The following is a 21,783-nucleotide window of genomic DNA, read 5'->3' as shown; positions in this document are numbered from 1 at the left end:
GGACCTTCACTATCTCCACATCTCCATCTTTAAGAACATCTCGAACGAAGTGATAACGAACGTCAATATGCTTCGTCCTCGCATGAAAAACCTGATTCTTCGCCAAATAGATAGCACTCATGCTATCACAATGAATGGTGACGGACCGCTGTGATATACCAAGTTCCTCCAAAAGTCCTCGAAGCCAAATAGCATCCTTCACAGCCTCCGTAACTACCATATACTCTGCCTCCGTCGTAGACAAAGCCACCGTCGACTGTAAGGTGCATCTCCAACACACCGACGCACGGGTCAAAGTAAACACATACCCCGTCGTAGACCAACGCTTATCCAAATCCCCGGTATAATCCGAATCAACATAGCCAATGCATAACTACCCACCTGTAGTGTCCCGCTCATAAACTACCAACATTAAGCGTACCTCGAATGCACCTTAAAATCCATCTCACGGCGTCCGAATGACCCACTCCTGGATCGTGCATGTATCTCAAAACCATGCTCACCGCCTGTGATAAATCCGGCCTCGTACATACCATCGCATTCATCAAGCTCCCAACTGCGCTCGCATATGGAGTTCTCAACATCAACTCTCGATCTTCAACTGACTTCAGTGAAAGTCCAGCTGAAAGCTTCAAATGGGCTCCCAATGGTACACTAATTGGCTTCGTATCCATGCTAACATGAAATCGCTGTAGAACCTTCTTCAAATAAGCCACCTGTGTCAAACAAATTCTGCCCTGCTGATCTCCATCCCTAAAATGCGCTTCGCCTTACCCAAATCCTTCATCTCAAACTCCTTTGAAAGCTGTGTCTTCAACTTATCTATAGCAGATCTGAAAATAGAGGCAACCAACATGTCATCAACATAAAGTAATAAATAGATGTACGCACCTCCTTTTAACTTGCGAAAATATATGCAAGGATCAAACTGGCTCCGAGTGTACGAATGACCAATCATAAAACCATCGAATCGCCTATACCATTATCGAGGAGACTGCTTCAAACCGTATAGTGATTTCTTCAATATGCAAACCAATTTTTCTTTTCCTACAGTTCGGAATCCCAATGACTGAGTCATATATATTTCTTCATCAAGATCACCATGAAGAAATGTCGTCTTCACATCTAACTGATCTAACTCCAAACCATACTCTGCCACCAAAGGTAGCAAAATCCGAATCGAAGAGTGCTTCACCACCGGAGAGAAAACCTCATTATAGTCAATATATTCCTCCTGTGCATAGCCCTTCGCAACCAACCTAGCTTTGAACCTCAATGGAGTACCCTCAATGCCCTCCTTCTTCGTGTATACCCACTTGCAACCAATTGCCTTCCGCCCATTTGGAAGCTCCACCAGCTCCCATGTATCGTTCTTATGAAGAGACTTCATCTCCTCCTGCATAGCTACCTGCCACGAATCAGCCTCCGAACTCTGCTCGGCCTCTCTGAATGTAGTAGGCACCATCTCATCGATACTCTCCACCGGAAGTGCATACGCAACTGTGTCGGCATACCGTGCTGATACCCGTATGTCTCTCCTCTGTCTATGAACCATAATAGAATCCTAAACTTGAGCCGTCGGTCCCTGATCCTGCACATCAGTACCCGTATCCTCCGTGTCACCGTCGTGCTCGCCTGACATTACCTCAGTTGGCACTCTAATGAATACTGTACCATCTGGATAATGTGGAGCTGCATCGATCTCCTCCACATGCGATATCTCCTCCGTCAGGTCGCTCTTCACCTGATGAGAGTTGGGAAGCTTCAAGATAGAAGCATCATCAAACGTGACGTCCCTACTCAGCACAATCTTCTTATCAACTGGATCCCAAATCTTGTATCCCTTGACACCACGCTTGAATCCTACAAATATGGTCTTCCTAGCTCGAGGTTCTAATTTATCTGTTCTCACATGATAAAATACAGGGCACCCGAATACCTTAAACTGGTCATAATCTCGTGCTGACTCTCCCGACCACATCTTCATAGGGGTTTTCCCCTCAATCGCAGATGAAGGCAGCCTATTAATAAGGTGGCTCGCATATGTAAGTGTCTCAGCCCAAAAGATTTTCTCCAAACCACTCTGCGATAATAAACATCGGACCTTCTCCAACAAAGACCGATTTAGCCTCTCTGCCACCCCATTCTGCTACGGTGTATGACTAACCATGAAGTTCCTTTCTATGCCCTCGTCTCAACATAGCTGCAGAAAGGGGTATGATGTGTACTCGCCGCCGTTATCGGATCGCAACGTCTTGATCTTTCTCCCAGTCTGCAGTTCCAACCTCTTCTTCCACTCTACGAATATATCTAGGACTTCACTATTCTTTGTCATGGTGTACACCCAACATCACCTAGAATAGTCATCAACGAACGTGACGAATCAATATCGACCACCAAGTGATGTAGTCTTGGTGGGACCCTAAACGTCTGTGTGCACGTAGTCCAGGATGCCCATTGTCCTATGAATGGCCATCCCGAACTTTACCTTTGTCTTCTTGAAGAACACAGTACTCACAGAATTCCACTTTACCACTCTTGGCTCCCTTCAATAGCCCTTGCTTGCACAAAGCCTGCAATAACTTCTCTCCTGTGTGCCCTAACCTGTAATACCAAAGCCTACTCATGTCCGCCTCTGAAATAGCTGAAGCTACCTAGCCAATTTCGATGCTCCCCTTTAGATAATACAAATTTTGACTGTGGACTCCCTTCATCATCACCAAAGATCCCTTAGTAACCTTTCCTACAGCATCTTTAAAAGTCACATTGAATCCCTTTGCCTCCAAAGCTCTAACTGAGATAAGATTCTTCTTCAGCTGAGGAACAAATCTCACCTCTTTCAATTCACGAACTACTCCATCATGCATCCGAATCCGCACAGTACCTATCCTATAAATGTCACAGGACTGATCATTTCCCATGACTACAACTCCCCCATCGAGCTTCTCAAAAGATGCAAACCAATCTCACATAGGAGTCACATGATAGGTAGCGTCGGAATCAAGCATCCAATCTGATGCATCCAAGTGGTTCACCTCCGGAGTAATCAATAGAGAAAAGCTCGAATCATCGGAATCATCGCCTTTCGCAACGTTCACCTCATTGGCCTTCGGGCCCTTGTTCTTGCTATTCTTCTTCTTTTTGATCTTTGGACAATCTCTTTTCTAATGTCTCTGCTCCTTGCAGAATGCACATTGGTTCTTTCCTATCTACTGACGACCTCTAGACTTTGACCTTCATCTATTACGGATATAGGCTTTTACCTCTCGTCGACAAGGCCTCGCCTGAAGTACTAGCACGAGAAGTCTCCTTATCCTTCCTCCTTAAATCATAATTCGTCAATGCATTAGTAACTTCACTATAGCTAATAGAAGATCTCCCATTCAACAAAGTGAGCACAAAGGTGTCGTACTCCTTATCGGGTAAGGAGCCTAATAAGATAATAGCCTTGTACTCATTCGATATCTTCTCATCAACATTCGCCAAGTTCGACAATAACTTAGTGTAGTTGTTCACATGAGCCGCTAGTGAGGTGCCTCGGGACATCTAAAATCTGAACAATCTTTGCAGCAAATACAACCTGTTCTCAATCCTCTTCGTAAGGTACTTATTATTAAGAATTTCCCACATTTTCATCGTAGACGTCACCCCAATCACATCATACTTCAGCTTCTATTCCAAACAGGACCTGATCACCCCACAAGCGTTCCTATTCATCTTATCCCATATCGCCTCTTCATATTTTGGTGGTCTCTCGTGGATCATGATGGTCTCCTCCAAGTTCTGAGCATTGAGCGCATCATGTACGTCGCTCATCCACAAACCAAAGTTGATTTTACCGTCATACTTCATCATACTAATTTTGGTGTTCTAAAAACCAATTTGAACTGTACTCGCCATCGACTTGCTGCTTTCACCTTCTTCTCCCATTGCAAACTAACTCTAAATTGCAAAGAAAGATTCAAACTTTGAAAGAAATAAGAAATTACCCAATTGAACCCTAGATTAGATTCCAAATAGAACTCCTAACCACAAGAGGAAGGCGAGATCTCCAACGGCAACTTCAAATCCTATCTCCACCGAAGCCTAGAACTCTAAGAACCAAGCTTCCACGACAAATCTTCCTCCACCTAATGCTAAAACCCTAGATCTAAAATTTGGGTTCTGATACCACTTGTTGCGCGCAGCGGAAATTTCGGCAGCACCTCGGCAGCACAACAAGGGAGTCAAGTCGCAATAGAAATTCCTGTTTCATAAAAAAAAATAAGAACCTTAAGCAAAATATCTCAACAAAGTAGGATATCAGTTCTTCCTCTCATCAGTTCTAGGACTGACCTGTCGATGGAACCTAAATAAGCTATTACAAATCACACAAAAGTAAGACAAACTAATTTTACGTGATTCGGCAAATTGCCTACGTTCACGGGGAGAGGATGTGGGAGATTCTACTAAATCAAGGAGAGTACAAAAGGTTACAATCTCACAAAACTCACAAACTAACGCTCAACCAAAGCTCTCAACTTGCTCACAATATCTCCCTCACAATGCTCAAAAGTCTCTCTAATCTCTGATTATAACTCTCCTCTCTTTTGATGATTGATTCTAATCTCCATATATATAGAAAAACTAAAACCAAAACAGACTATTAGGGCTGTTAATCGGTTTGAATGGTGCGGTTAATAGGTGACACCGAACACCAAACCGATCTATTTTTTTCGGTTCGGTTCGATTCGGTTTGGTTTTTCACTTATTTTTTCATAAACCAATTGTGTTCGGTTTAGTTTGGTTTAGTTTTTCTCTGGTTTATATCAGTTTTTTTGGTTATTCTATAAAGAAAACAAGTCTAGAAAAGTAGAAAGTAGAAATGTCTCATATTACATAACCGTTTCCGAAAAGAAAAGAAAAGAAAAAAAAAAATGAAAAAGGGCAGCCCACAATGCCACATAACAATTTTCGAAAAGAAAAAAAAGCGATGAAAAACTAGAATAGCAGAAACATGTAGATGATAGATCAGCACTTCAAGTTCAGCAGCAAGCTCCTCCATGACCAACATTTGGGGAAAGGGAAAGCTACAGTACCACGTGACAGAAGGGATTTCTTCGCCGGTGACGAGAGAACCCAAGATTTGGGGCCGATGGACGGGAGAACCCTAGATTTTGGGGCGATGGATGAGAGGGGACGAGACGTAGCGCGAAGGACCAAAAGCTCGTTGGGTTTGGGACTTTGGGGGCGATGGACGAGAACTCATATTCTCAGAAGCCCTAGAAATATAATTAAAGTCTAATGTAGACTATGTAGTAATGTTGGAACGCAAGCCAAGGCCATCCTTTTTTTTGGGCTTCATTTAAGCCCAAGTTTGAAGTTTCTACATAAAATTTTATGTATATTAATAATATATATCTATAAATAATATAATTTCCTTACAGTATATATAATCGGTTTTTCGGTTCGGTTTCGGTTTCCAGACATCCAAAACCAAAACCACACCAAACCTTTCGGTTTTCGGTTATATTTTTGCGGTTTGGTGCGGTTTTTTTCTTTCCTCGGTATTTTCGGTTATGGTTCGGCTTTGGTGTGGTTATTTTTTTGGTTATCGGTTTTCAAGTTACGGCCCTACTAGGAATCCTAAAACCAAAAACAAAACAAATTAGGATTCCTAATAATCTCATGTTACCAAAATAGATTAGGAATCCTAACAACCTCATGTTACCAAAATAGATTAGGAACCCTAATAACCTCATGTTACCAAAATAGATTAGGAAAACTGATATCCAACACTCATATCAGAGCTATATCCACATACCGCAGGATCGACGGATATTGATATAAATTCCACATTGCTAAATAATCATATTTGTATTTGGATCCATGTTCCTAATTACTAAGCAGCTAGATTCATATATGATAAATGTCCCCAGAATCAGAAAAATAACAGACATAACCAATATGAAGTTTGCTGAAATTTCAGTGAGATGTCACCTGAAGTTGTATCAGAATCCAGAGAGGTTTTTAGCTGTGCTGGATTCTGTTCAAACTCCAATGCTTCAACAGCTAATTGCATGTTAAAAAAAGTGAAATGCAATTAAGTGTGGCGACAAAAGTAGCCTTAAAATAAACACGAATGAATAGTAAAGGGAATCTAGCTGGGTTTGATCCAAGTTTGACGCATCTCCAGCTAATATCATCTATTCTCTAATAATCTTGTTTGTTGCATGCAAGAGACCGAGTAATCTCTTGCTTCGTTTGACTCTCATACGTACAAGGACTCTTATCGCTACATCAAATAATTTAATTTATTGACGTTTTTATTGCCATATGTAGCTTGTTTTTTAAGATTAGTACATATTATTGCGCCTAAGATAGAACTATTCCTTTGTTTTTTTTTTGTTTCTGATAGAAAATAATGGATCAAATTCTTTGGGGACTAGACGTCATATCACAACACTGTAGAGGGGGAGTAAAAGTTACCATTATGACCCTCATCCCTCCAAAATATATGGTTCAGAATGCTCCGTACCGTGCAACGCATTCTGATATGATGTGTACTCTTCTTTAATGAAAGATCAGAAATAGAGAGAAAATATTTTATGATTATGTAAAAAGAAGAAAAAAGGCAAGTGGTTGGTAAGTAAATACTGTCTCCTTAGTTCAAGGCCATTCACCAAATGCAATATCTGAAAAATATGTACTAATCTTTGGTTTTTAAAACCAATCATTCATATTTTCTTAATGGGGAAAATTTGCAAAATAGACCGTTTTTATAAAGTAATTAGCGAAATAAACCGTTTTTTAAAGTAATTAGCAAAATAGACCGTTTTTTGGCAAAAGAGGTCGATTTTGAAAAAGGGTTCAGAAAACATATGGGACTACTAGTCCCGTATGTTTTGTTAACAAACAGAAAATATACGGGACTAGTAGTCCTGTATATTTTTTGAGTGAGATTAAACATACGGGACTAGTAGTCCCGTATGTTTTCTGAACCTTTTTTCAAAATCGACCTCTTTTGCCAAAAAACGGTCTATTTTGCTAATTATTTTTAAAAACGGTCTATTTCGCTAATTACTTTATAAAAACGGTCTATTTTGCAAATTTTCCTCCCTTCCTTTTCAACTTCCTGTTCCTTCTCTCTTAAATTTTTTATAACTTTATATATTCCATATTGAATACATCTATAACATTTTTCTTGTTTCATTCTTAGCTCAAAATATACATATTTAGAGATGGTGATTAGAACAGAATATAACATCTATCCCGTTTAGTAAAAATCTGCAAAATTCCTTGTGAAAGAAAAAGATGCTTATAGCAACTTCAGATGACTTTTTTTGGCAAATGCTATTTACAAAAGCACATGTGGACATGTTATTGTAGTTGAAGACTAAAACCCTAAACCCCTGCTTGCTTTTCTTCAACTCTTGCTTCAGTCAGCTCCATTGAGGCTTAGAATACTAAAGCACTCCAATGTAGCAAGCTTCAAGCTTAAAAGCCAAGTTCTCATTCCTTTACTTTGAAACCTCTAGTTTTGTATCACCATGACATTCAAATCCACGGACAAGAGCTTCAAGAAGAATGCAAAGCAGCTCACATGGGTTTTCCTCCTAAAAGCTCAGTATGCCATGAAGTGTATCGGTTTGATAGCAAAAGCTCTTTGTTCAGTGATCAATGCAATCGAGAACCAATTCAAGGAAAATTTTCTGTTTAAATTCATCAGAGGATTCTTAGTGCTATGTTTTGTGCTTCTTTCTTTCGACATGGTTGCTTATTGGAATGGCTGGCAATTTTTAGAAACTACAGAAACTCAAGGATGGATGCATTCTGCATATCTTTATTGGATCTTTTTCAGAGCTAATTACATTGCTTATCCGGTTCAATGTATTTCGAATTTTTGTATCATTCTATTCATTATACAGTCGGTTGATAAGTTGGCTTTGTGCATTGGGTGGTTTTGGATCAAATTCAGAGATATCAAACCGAGACTACAAGATTTTTCATTAAGTGAGGAGTACCCAATGGTTCTAGTTCAGATTCCAATGTGCAATGAAAAAGAGGTAAGAAACTCAACTTACTGATAAATTTTGTTCCATCATTCTGATTTCAGTGAATTATTCTGTTATTTTATTTGTAGGTGTATAAGCAATCAATTTCAGCTGTCTGTCAACTTGATTGGCCTAAAGATCGTTTGTTGATTCAAGTGCTCGATGACTCTGATGATGACATGTTAATGCTTTTACTCAAAGAGGAGGTCTCAAAATGGAGAAAATTTGGCACCAAAATTATATATCATAATCGGTTAGTGAGAACAGGCTATAAAGCTGGCAACCTTCAATCTGCTATGAGATACGACTATGTTAAGAACTATGAGTTTGTCGCCATTCTTTATGCTGACTTCCAACCTAGCCCTGATTTCCTTAAGCAAACAATTCCACATTTTAAGGTAACAAAACTCAACTTATCTGGTCTTCTTTATATTTTAGCTAACATATTTGAAATCTAATACAGGGAAATCCAGAGCTCGGGTTAGTTCAGGCACGGTGGAAGTTTGTGAACAAAGATGAGAATCTTATGACACAACTTCAAAACATCAATATGTGCTTTCACTTTGAAATGGAGCAGCAGGTTAATGGGGTTTTCCTCAATTTCTTTGGGTTCAATGGGACTGCCGGTGTTTGGAGAATCAAAGCGTTGGAGGATTCTGGAGGCTGGCTCGATAGAACAACCGTAGAGGACATGGATATCGCAGTTCGTGCACATCTAAATGGTTGGAAATTTATGTTCCTTAATGATGTTAAGGTATCTGATATATACACAAATATATGTATGGTTCCTTTTCCTTTTCCCCTTGTTTTTCTTCATAGCATTTATTAATATTTTGTTGGATGATTTTACAAGGTTCTGTGTGAAGCTCCAGCGTCTTATGAGGCTTACCGAAAGCAGCAATACCACTGGCATTCTGGCCCAATGAATTTATTTCGCTTGTGTCTTGCAGATGTTACAACCTCAAAGGTGCGTCGAGTTTTATAACCCCAAATTTGCGTCTTTATTCTGATATTCAAACTTTGAAAAGAATAAAAGGCAACATGAATGAGGTTTCTGAAGTGTTGTAGTTCAAAATAAAAAAGAATCGTTTAGTTTTAAACATAGTAGCGCAAAATTACATGTCAGACCTTTTGACTAAGAAAATTTCGACTAATATTTTGATCTGTATTCAAAATCTGACACGCGAAAGGAACTATGTTTCTTGAATCTGGTAGTGCAAGCTAGGAAGTTTCTGCATAATTGTAATTGTGCAGTACTATATGGAGACCTTGTAAATCAAATTTGCACTTAATATTCTAATATGTGAATCCAAGGCCTAACAGCAAGGAAATGTCTTAAATCTAGTGGTGGAAAGGAAAACCTTTTGAGCTTAAATCTAGTAATGCATAAATACATGCAATAACCTTGGGAGTGAATTTTCCAATTCCATTATGATCTGCAAATTCAAAATATATTACATGGAATAGGAACTATATTTCTGAAATCTAGTGGTGCGAAAGGAAAAACGTTTGAGCTTAATCTCATAATGCAGACGCAAAGAATAGGAACTATATTTCTTAATCTAGTGGTGCGAACGACTGTCCTTGGACATTCTCAAAATTACTAACAGGTAGGAATTAGGAATTAGGAAAATATGGTGAACCTATATGTAGTTCATTATTATAACAAGTTGTGATTCTGAATAATTTACTACTTAAATGATTTGAACATATATTTAAAACTAGGTTTTATACACGTACAATGCACATAATAAATACCATGATTAAGTATTTTTGGCTTATTTCCTAACTAAAATTTGTTCCTCAGTTCCACTTTAATAGTTTTTGCTCAGTTTTGTCTTAAAACTTTAACATTACGATTATTTATTTTCTTTGATGTTTATTTAAATGTGCTACACCCAATTTAAATTTTTATGTTGATAATTAAATTGAGAGAAAATAAATATAATATGAAACCAATTTGAACTTTCATATTATTTAGATTGATATAAAACCAAGCTTGACTTGAGAAAGTACAGTGTTACAAAAGTGAAAAACATTGAAATAGTGTTATACAAACAAGATTAATATTTAAAATCAATAAGGGGAGATGATTGATTAAAATTATGCTAAAATAATACAAAAGAGAATATAAAGTTTGTTCCTAATCATTGATAAACTTCATAAAAATTATAAACTTTAGATTAATACTAATTCTAATAAACTTTTATACAATAAAAGCATCTACATAAGCATATAAAAGTACTGAAAAAGTTCATGAAACTCGCTTCTAAAGATTCTTAATTTCACTCAAAACGATTAAACTATTCTATAAAATATTGAGAAAATATTACCTTTTATTCCTTCTGTTTTAATTTTTTATTGAGCTGAGATCAATCATTCTTCACCTTTAATTTTTCCTGGGCAATTCTAGAGTAGTGTCTTCATCATCTACATCGATTATGACACCGAGGAAAGAGTTATTTTTTTTATGCTGTTATCTTTCTTGGGCTCATTAACATTTTATCTTCTCGTTTAACTTCACAGAGAAGTTGAATGTATTTTCAACATTTAACACAAACCTCTTAAAATACAGACTTTGATTTTTTTTCCCAATTCAATGAGAATAAATTTGAATTTCATATATATGAAATTCTTTGTGTTCCTAATTTATTACTTAAATAAGATTAGGAGATACCTCTTTTTTTCTCTACTATGAATTCTTCTAATGTGCATACAATAAAAGTTTATGTTATGTCAATAATGTTATCTTTGCTCTATCCCCGTCATTTTCCACAAAGATTTGAACTAAATATCTTCATTTTTTATTTCCAATTTGCCTTAGATTATAATATCATTATTTAAATTATTTAATATTTGAAGAACAAAGTATGAAATTTATGAATACTTGCTAATTTTTTTGTATCTTCTATGAAGAATTTTTCTTTGATTGAGACAAAATTGTTAAATTATTTTTCTCAGTCAGTGCTTCTTTGATAGATATGCCTTATGTTCCATTTGCAATGAAAATATCATGATTCTTTAAATGATACCTTTAAACATTTTGATAGTTTCTCTGTACATATTTTTTTTGCGTTCTTTTCCCTATAAATATTATTAACATCAGAGATTAATGTTTTTCTTTGAGGTGAGAGATTACTATTTTTAATTCATAACCAATTAATGTTATGCTATTATATTATAGGCTTTTATCATTTTTATGAATTTAAACTTCTATCAATTAATATTATTTATGTATTTTTACTGCTCCAACTTATTAGTAAAAATTATATGCAGTTACTTTGATTTATATGGTAACAATAAATTTTAAGCCATCATATATTTTTAAAATTTTTATTTCTTAGCTAGATGTTTTCAATCAATTCTTATTGTTTTTGTTTACCAACATCAATTTAGACAATTTGTAGATGTTGAGAAGGGATAATAACAAATTAGAAATTAAATATATATTTAATAAAAGAATACCGAACAATTACATTTTCTTTGCCTAGTTTTGAGATTTCAGCTCCTTTTGTGGCTTTGAACTTTGAGGGTGCAATTTGTGATTTTTAGACCTTTGAGAGTGTTTTTAAAAAAAATATTTTTAAGTTTGGTAGTTGTAACTTCTCTGTTTCATTTATCGGTGGTAATTTTCAAATATTAGGATATTTTTTGTAACTCTAAAATTTTGAGGGTATTTTTTACAATTATTAAAACTTTAGGTAATTTTTTAAAAATTTAGATTTCGACGGTTTGCCAATAGTTTTCAGATTTAATGTATACTGGTTATAAATTTTAAAATTTTATAACTTTTGTGATTTTTAAATTTTGAAAGAGTTTTTTTAATAATTTTTGTAACTTTGAAGTTACTTTTAACAAATTTTAAAATTTTAGGTGCTCGAGGGTAATGTCTTGAATTCATCTTTGTTGTTTGTAAATTTTAAAATTTTAGAATTTTAGGATGCTTTTTTGTAATTTGAACTTTTAAGGATATTTCTATAATTATTGAGAGATTGAGGGTGTTAATTGCAACGTTTAAATTCTTCAGATGCTATTGTTAATTTCTTGATTTCATGTTTGTTGTTTTAAATTTTGAAACTTCAGAAATTTTTAGGTGCATCATGGTAATCCCTTAAATTCATCTATGTTTCTTGCAAGTTTTAAAGTATTAGAATTTCACGGTGCTTGTTTATAATTTAAATTTTTGATGGTGTTTCTTAAGTTAAATTGTTAGCAGCAAATTTTAATTAATATTATTTTTTAAAATTGTTGAGCTATAGATAGTTCACATGGTATTAGGACATGATATAATTATCATGAGGATATATTAAGATTTAAATAAAATATTTAACATAGTAAAGGATAATATTGTCTATAGGAAGCTTTACTGGAACTCATGCTTTTAAATGGAGTATGATATGTTCAAAAAAATGAACCAACTTCAAAAATTCGAACCTGTCAACTATTTGAATGAATGAAACAATATAAAGCTTGGCCCAATTTACAATTCTTGCAACTCACAACTCCTTCGCTAACTTGGATAAGGGTGTTAACTTGGATAAGGATTTATAATGTGTTTGACAAAAGCTTGTACAATATTGAACTAGTTCTTTTTTGTTCAAAAAAGAGGCTCGTATCTAGGTTATCTTTGAACCGTCTTTATCTTGGTTTAACGAATTAGTGTGAAGTTGACAAACACACCATCCATATTATGTTACATAAGTTCATAAAAGAAAACCATCAACACTATTTCCAAATCTCCCCTAGGTTTATATGTCTGGAGATAAATAAATCACATTACTGGCTCTACATGAACCATAAGTCAAACTTCCAATTTCACCTAAACTTCCAAAAATAGATTTTTACATTTAAGAAATTTAACATGTCATATTTTGAAGTTACATATTGTCAACCTTTATTTTTGACTGCAGATACCAATATGGAAGAAAGCAAACCTGATCCTGCTCTTTTTCCTTCTTCGAAAGCTAATTCTTCCATTCTATTCCTTCACATTACTTTGCATTATCCTACCTTTAACTATGTTTATACCAGAAGCTCAACTTCCTGTATGGATCATTTTCTACGCACCAATATGCATGTCCTTTCTTAGTATCCTCTCTTCACCTCGATCGTTTCCTTTCGTCATCCCATATCTCCTCTTTGAGAACACAATGTCGGTAACCAGATTCAATGCCATATTCAGCGGTTTACTTCAAATGGGGAGTTCTTATGAATGGATTGTTACTAAGAAAGCTGGTCGGTCGTCAGAAGCAACAAAGTTGAAGGATTTAAACCATACAAGACTACAGAGAAGAGCTTCAGAGAGTATAGTGTTGGAACTGATGAAACTGAAGAAGATCGATGAGGAAGAGAAACCCGTTACTCGAGTTAAAAAGAGCAGAAGAGTGTGTAAGCAAGAGTTGGCTTTTGCTCTGTTATTTCTTGTCGCAGCAGGAAGAAGTCTTTTGTCAGGATTGGGGGTTCATTTCTGTGTTCTTCTGTTCCAAGGAGTGTCCTTCCTTCTTGTGGGTTTCGGTTTAATTGGGGAATATATATAGATTGGTTAAGTTTGTTTGATGTAAACTAAACTATTTGATTCAGTTTAAAGTCCTGAAGAAGGATTCAACACCTAGATCAGTAAGTTCACAATCTCAAAGTCCTTAGCTTGCAATATGAACTCATCAATGCTATGTACTAGTTGAGCAGAAAGCTGAGCTGAAAACTTGTGTCGCTGGCTGAAAAATGATGTTAGTTAAAGATATTCTGACGTTTACTTATAAAACTGAATTCGTACCAATTGGAGTCAAGACTAAAAAGAGAATTTCTTTATAATCATGTTTCCTCTATTGATCAGTACTTCATTCCATTTGCATGGATGACGAACCTTGAGCTGAGCTAATTAGATGGGGCTAAAGTTTTGTTGTACTACATGACCTTTAGTTGTGACAGAACTATTCAGAGTGTTCTTTGCTCATTAACTATCTCTTGTGTATGCAGTACACCAAACAGAAACTCTTCATTAAAAAGATGATATGAAACTTGAAGGTCTGAAGTAAAGGATGTGAAATTGATTCTATGAAAGAGCATTTCATATTTATCATACTCGATAGTTCCAAAAGTATAGAGTTGGGGTGGGGGGGGGGGAGTCAAAAGATTGATCGGTTTGAGGTTTTGAGCAAAGAAACAAGTAACATAATTCTATTCCCCAAAACAAAATACAAACTGTCTATTTTAACCATGAATATCACAAAAATGTATCTATACATTTCTAACCATGAATATGAAAAAAAAATCTATATCACAGAATCCTTAAATTTTAAATACGAAAAACCTTATTGACAGGTAAAATTATAGAATGAATAAAACCAAAACATCAAGTTACCAAACTTTTTAGTCCGAGCCAAAACTTATATTCTTCAGCATATTAAAAATTGTTACGACATCATGCATCTTCTTTTTTTCTTTTTTTTTTTAAGGGAAAATGGCCGTAGCTTTATTTGACATCATGCATCTTAACAGACCCTTATAAGTCTGAAAACATAATAGACAAAGACTTGGATATTTGATCAGATTGTCCTACTCCTAATTCATCGAACATGTCAATGGCAATGTCTTCCGTTAAAATGAAATAATTTTTCTTCGATTTGGTCATAAACTAAAAATGCAATCACATCCTAAATAAGTTAAAAGTTTTAAAAAAATCATCTACGGAACATAATTCTCTCTCTTCTGCAATACCTTGAGAACAGTTTATTTGTTACTTCGAAGAATTTTGATGTTGAGTCATGGTGAAGGACAATGTAGATTCTAATATAGAAACCTCAACTAAAATATCACAGTGAGCAACAGTCCTATTCCTAATCCTAATCGAACTACATGCCCAACTCGAAATTGCGCAAATAATTTTACTTTCAGATTACAATTTCCAGGGTGGCACATAGCAAAATGATATACTCAGCTATTCTAAATAATTTGCACTAACTGCATCCGTGAGTTACACTTGCCATGATCATGCTAGCACTAGATGTTCCCAATATTTGTGTGTATGCATTTGCAAGGTTCTCAGCAAATATTGATTTCTCAGTGACCACTTTCGTAGCCAAGAGAGATGAATCAGGCACAAACAAGACAAGCACGTGCGCTAGTATCAAAATAGATGGGTTACCTACCAATATTCTCTTACGTACTATGGACAGTGATACACATCCACAACACACACACAGCACACACACACACACACACACACATATAATTATATATATATATATATATATAATATATATATATATATATATATATATATATATAGTATATATAGTATATATATATATATATATATATATATATTATATAATATATATATATATATACATAGGACTTGAAAGGAGATTTATTTGTTTCTGTTCCTTGCAATCAACAGTATCTTGTAGGATCCTTAGCGTACAAAACATCGATCATGCTGTCTTGAGGCCACAGCCTCTTAGAAAGCTATGTTACAGCCTACAAATTACAGTCCCTATTGTGGTAGTTTTGGTCATGTCTTAATTAGTTTTTAGGGAATTTGTAGCCCTTAAAAGAGACTGCATTAGCTAATGCTTGTTATTTTTCATCTTTGCTAATAAAATCTGAGTCCACAAGTAGTGGTAAAAATATTTGCACAAAAATACCAAATATCAAATAGTTCTTCCAAAACGAAGGGCAAAATTACCAAAATGGCATCTTTTGTAACTCCCTAAGGGGTTTGGTATTAGAAGTTTCTCTGCCGATTTTTTTATTAAAAATCAACCAAAAGGGCACTTAGACCAATTTTTCCCGCCGGTCAAGTTTTGCACGTATAAGTAGCAAGTGATCTCAGTGTGATATAATTTTAGGAATGTTAGAAGGCTGAGGCGACTGGTTTTAGATGACGTGACTATGTTAGGGTATCGCGTAAGGTAATGTGCTAGTTACACTCGCAAAATTTGGTTGACGGGGTAAAAACAGGTCTAAGTGCTCTTTGGTTGACTTTTATAATACCAAAAAGATGCGGGAAATTTTTTTAACACCAAACCGGTTAAGAGGGTTATAAAAAATACCAATTTGGTAATGTAGCCCAAAAAATAAGTGAAGAATACTGTCCTTGAGAATTACTGAAGGGAAAGAAGGAAAAGGCAAATGGAGGCCGACAGTGCAAAAAACAGGAGAAACAAAATAGAGACAAAAGGAGGTGGGCTGTGGGTGCCATCTTTAGATGGGATATGGTCCTTTGACCATGTGCTTAGTTTTCACTTCATTATCAGTAGTCAGTAATTTCAAAGAAAACAAGATATATAGGGCTTGATTGTTTTTTTGTGTCAGATTGGTATCACCAGTATCAATGATTGAAGTTGGGCATACAACAGATCAAAATTTAACCCTGAATTCATAACATTCCGTTAGTCGAAGATACTTAAATGCAGACTCAAATGAGTTAAAAAGAGATTTTATTTCGAACTCTATAATGTGGTATCAAGGGCAGAATAAGATGATATATACTGTTTGTTATTTGTCCAAATAAGAATTTTTTTTAAAGAGAAAATTTGTCCAAATAAGTAAAAAATCATGACAATATCACCTACTTAAATTGATAGGGGAATGTGACAGTCAAGAGAAACTTCGGCTTATATTACTTCGACTTAGTAGGGCACATGAAAGATAAATCAATCACGCACAACTTGCCTCCTTACATTTTGGATGTCCAGCAAATTGTTATTCAAGAAAAGCTACAATCATTCTCAAACTTAGGAGAAAACGCAGTTTCAGTAGAGCCACAAGGCAAAAAAATTTCCCGTGCATTTTACTTTTGAGTTTTCATTTTTATGAGTAGAATTATGTTTTTCTATAATAGAAATATATTCCAGTGTAATTCACTGTATACAAAATTTCTCGATGGGTTTTATCAGCATGTTTTGTAATATTAGTGTTAGGCCGTCTGCATAATTTCGAACTCTTTTTTCTATACATCCCTAGTTATAGTAGGTGATCTTAGTTATTCAAAATATACGCAATGCGATATGCTCTTTTCCAAATTTAGACCTTCTATTTTTCTCTATTGAAAATTTATTCTGTGGATGCTCACTATCAGAGACTTCCCCTTCACTCTTGAAAAATAATTAGTTTTTAAGTGTATGTTTAAACAGTAGCATTGCATAATTATAGCATGAAACCAGTCACGTTCATTGAATTTGGAGGTTAGCTTTCTGCTCGCTGCGACCCATGCACATGGCCATAGGATCCTCTCTTTTCCAGGTACGTATATAATTATTTGGAGAAGATTCGGGTATTAATTAGCGTTAAATCAAAGTTCCTGGATACTAAGATGGGCCTTAATTTAGAGTGAAGTTTCATAGTAGGACATTATTTAAGTACAAGACAAACCTATGACGGGAACTGTCTGAACTGGAGTGTTTCGGAGTATCAATTATAATCCTAAATCCTCGTCACAACTTCGAGTTTTGCTCCACTTTTGTACTCTTTTCTTTCATTTTTACAATAATATGTTCAAAGACCCTCTTTTTCCATTAAAAAAATCGAAGTTACAATGGAAGATACTTTAAGATGATATTAGAATAACCCATACTCAAATTTCACCGAGACGCATGTTTAAAACCGGTTAACAAAGTATAAGACTACATAGAAAGCTCATATTTCAGCTCATGAAAAAAGCTTCAATCTGCAAGAGCATGTTCAAGAATAGGGGGTTTAATTTGGATAGACTCTCTTAACTATTGCCGCATTGCGGGTAGACCTCTTGGTGAATCCATTTTACTCTTTTACCCTCAATGCTATTTGGCAAATTTTAATTTTCTCTTTCTCTGTGAGAGTGAGAGAGTCAAAAATTTTTTTACTTAGGGAGTCTGTCTACAACAATAGAACTCCAGGGCGTCCATCCTCAATTGGGCGCTAGTACAAGGGGATGGGGACCTATCTACATCAACAAAAATAGTACCAAGAGGGTCCATCCTCAATTGGTTATAGTAAAGGGGATCTATCCGCAATTAACCCAAGTATAAAATCAAATTTGGAGTTTTGATGCAATCTGTTCATGATTGGATCCAAATACAAAGAAACTTCAATCAGGTCACGCGTGATGCTGGGGATTTCCCTTAGTTCTGGTCAAATCTGGTCCAGGCTAGAACCAACTAAACTCCATCTTCGCCTAACTGTACTAAGTTTAAGTTTGCCATACTCAATAAATCTTTGCAAGCTCAGGTTGCTGATCTCTTCTCCTTTGAGGAGTTCAGTAATCATGTACACGCAAATGTCCTGTTAATGAACGACACATTCCCCTGTTTAAACTAACAGGAGTTATGGTTTCTCCGAGCACATGGGCCGTGTGTCTTCATTAAGAGAATGAACGCATCGAAATTTTGGATACTTTTAGTAGGATGGATACTATGATTGCTGGAGATATACATATAGGCCTTGCTTCATATGGCATATGAGAGCTAAAAGCTAATGTTCTGCCCATCTCCACATGGGTTTCATTATTTGTTCGTCATGGTATCATGAACCAACAAATGTGTAATTTTGTTCTACTACACAAAGAAATTGAATTACACAAGATACATATGGGAAATCTAGCACTCTAGCTCCCCTTGAATAAAATTTTCATTAGAAGTACTAAGCATGTAACCGATGTCATGCATGTCCTACTAACAAAGTCCATAGAATTTCATGTGTATAGCCTATTCTCCTGTGGTCTTTCTCACTCTGCAGGCTTGTACAAATTAATCAAAGCTCAGAAAAATCAAGCATAACCACTCGACATTATCTTGCAAACAAAGAGGCAACATTAATAGTTATGAACCTAATTCGTTACATCTAACAAGAATAATTACAAACATAAATGCCTCCGTCGATGAAATGCATGCGTTGTTGCGCAACTAAGGGAAACAATTTCTCCTTAAGCAATATGCATCCCCACTCCAGGTGCTCATGAGGTGAAGCAACATTTCCATTTTTTATCTTGTTCCAATTATTAGTTTCTCATTTCATAAATAACAATATTAGACCGATTCCAAAATATTTCTGTTTTGTACTGATCCACGAATGGACAATCCATGTTACACCAACTATCTCGTACTTATGGCTGATTGGATTCTTTCTCCTTGGTGGTTAATTGCGGTAAACCTCCTAAAAGAGCTCTATTATTGCTTATAGACCCCTGAGTGAAAATCTATGTTTGTGGACCCCCTGCAAAGTGTCTAAAAAATTTCCCACGTCGGCTCTATCTTCAACAATAGAACTACAGCGGTAGCACGTTTAATTTGAAAATAGTACAGGGGGTCTATCGGAAATTAACCCTCTCCTTATTGTGAGGGCTGACAGCAAACTGAAAGCAATGCACATGGGCAAGGATCCACTCACAATCTCATTAAGGATCCCAACTTGTTGGCAACATTAAAACAGTGGAGGTATCAAGTCTGAACGAAATACAGCTTCCCCAATCAAAGAGATCATCGGTTGGCCCAGTTTCACATGCTTCTCAAGCTGCAGAGCCAGACATCAACAATGAACTGTAGGGTAGCTTTCAGAGAGGATTTGGCCTGTGATCTTAACTGCGTGATCTTAAATACAACGCTCGAGTAGCTCAGAAAAGGAATTAATCATGGTCTTAATCTCGAGCTGTCCGTGAGAAGAGCTCAGTAGGTCGCCTGTCTCTTTTCTATGCTTAGGTTAATGGTAAGAATTAAATTATGGACCTTTAAAATGTAATATACGTTAGAGTCTGAGATGTAAGGCTAGATGGGGTGAATAGGTTTGCTACAGTTTTTCACTAAGACATAGAATATGCAGTGAAAGTATAGAAAAATAAAAGCGAACTGCCACAACAAAAGCCAATCAAGACGCGAGATTTTTATAGTAGTTCGGATAACAATCCTACGTCCACTCTTTCTTCTTACGAAGGAACTTCCTCACTATGACTAGAGTCCATCTGAATCACGACTCGATTCAGTAGACTTAAAAAGATCGCACCCTAGTGTTGTGCGCAGCGGAATCCGAAATACAACAAATGAACGAGATAGGAGCACAAATCAACAACCAAAAAACAAGCATCACACAAGCAAGACACCAATTTTACGTGGTTCGACAATGTGCTACGTCCACAGGGCAAGAATGAGATGGTTTTCACTAATAGAGAGAGATTACAAATAGAGATTAAAATCACTCAATTTAATCTCACAAACAAAGCTCTCAAATCCCTCACAAATTCTCCCAGACAAAGTGCTCAAAAGTCTCTCTTTTGTGCCCCCATAGAAACCCTAAAACGTATTTGTATTTATATCAAACACAAAACCCAAACAGATCAGAAAACTGAGCCCAGATCCAAAACCGTATTGCAGTCGACCGGACTGCTCCCTGCGGTCGACTGGTCAGCAGACTGAAAACTCAGCCTGCAGAATCAACAGGGTTCGGTCGACCGGGCTTGAGCTCGCGGTCAACCGGCCAGGGAGCCGAAACTTCCCCCTATTCTGTGCATGAATCCGGTCGATCGAGCTTTTCCTCGCGGTCGACTGGCCACCACCCAAATACCTCTTTCGTTTTTTCCTGTTCTTCGTCATCGTTTCTATAATTCTCCACCTCGGTGAAGTTTCCCAAAACTGAGCCGACCCCGATACCAATCATCCCACTCGTTGCGTCCAGTGCAAAGTGGAACCAATCCACGACAACAGACTCAATCCACAACAAGTCAGGAACCCAAATGAGAATGCAAATAATATCCACCATGTCGGTATCAACTCATCATACTGGCTACATCAAACTGACTGCCTATGTATCTCTTGCTTAAGAAATCAAGCCTCACGTAATTCACCAAAATGGCCTCCAAAGACCATCAACAACGAAGAATATTCAACAACTCCAAACAATGACCAAAATTCACCCCAGTGATAACTTTGGTTAACATATCTGCCGGATTGTCCTTTGTGTGGATCTTCTCTAATATAATGTCTCCATCATCCAAGACATCTCACACAAAATGGAACATTGTCCTTTGTGTGGATCTTCTCTAATATAATGTCTCCATCATCCAAGACATCTCACACAAAATGGAACCTGACATCAATGTGCTTTGTTAATATAATGTCTCCATCATCCAAGACATCTCACACAAAATGGAACCTGACATCAATGTGCTTTGTTCGGGCATGATACATCTGGTTCTTGGCCAATTAGATAGCTGACATGCTATCATATTTTACCCTGATGGTATCCTGTGTAATCCCGTAAGTCATTCAATAACCCCTGTAACCACAAAGCTTCCTTCATCGCTTCAGTCAACGTCATATACTCTGCCTCCATAGTGGAAAGAGCCATTGTAGACTGAAGTATACATCTCCAACACACCGGTGTTCCTGCTAGTGTAACATATATCCAGTAGTAGACCGACATTTATCAAAATCCCCAGTATAATCTGAATCCACATATCCAACACAATTCTGCCCATTTCTCTCATTCTTCTCAAATACCAAACCAACATTCACAGTACCTTTGATATACTGTAGAATCTACTTCACGACCTCCCAATGACCCTTCCCGGGGTCATGCATGTACCTAGACACCATGCTCACGACCTGTGATAAATCTGGCCTTATACATACCATCGCATACATCAAGCTACCCACAACATTGACATATAGAACTTTGAATATGTATCCACGGCCCTCAACTGAAACATGTGACATCTTAGCTGATAGCTTAAAGTGGGGAGCTAATGGAGTACTCACCACCTTAGCATTGCCATCAAAAC

The 21,783-nt window shown here is 36.4% G+C and overlaps 1 protein-coding gene across 1 annotated transcript; it reads left to right on the top strand.

Annotated features, from left to right (window-relative positions):
• Positions 7,406 to 13,572, top strand: LOC109843230 (probable xyloglucan glycosyltransferase 2). The gene is made up of 5 exons (XM_020412161.1): positions 7,406 to 8,045; positions 8,123 to 8,431; positions 8,497 to 8,787; positions 8,887 to 9,000; positions 12,944 to 13,572. The coding sequence occupies exons 1-5, from the start codon at positions 7,530 to 7,532 to the stop codon at positions 13,568 to 13,570; spliced, it is 1,857 nt and encodes a 618-aa protein (XP_020267750.1). The 5' UTR covers positions 7,406 to 7,529; the 3' UTR covers positions 13,571 to 13,572.

Source organism: Asparagus officinalis, chromosome 5 (genome assembly GCF_001876935.1).
Source record: "Asparagus officinalis chromosome 5, Aspof.V1, whole genome shotgun sequence".
NCBI classification, from domain to species: Eukaryota; Viridiplantae; Streptophyta; class Magnoliopsida; order Asparagales; family Asparagaceae; genus Asparagus; species Asparagus officinalis.
Note: the sequence above shows the minus strand (reverse complement) of the source record. Positions and strands in the feature narration are given on the sequence as shown.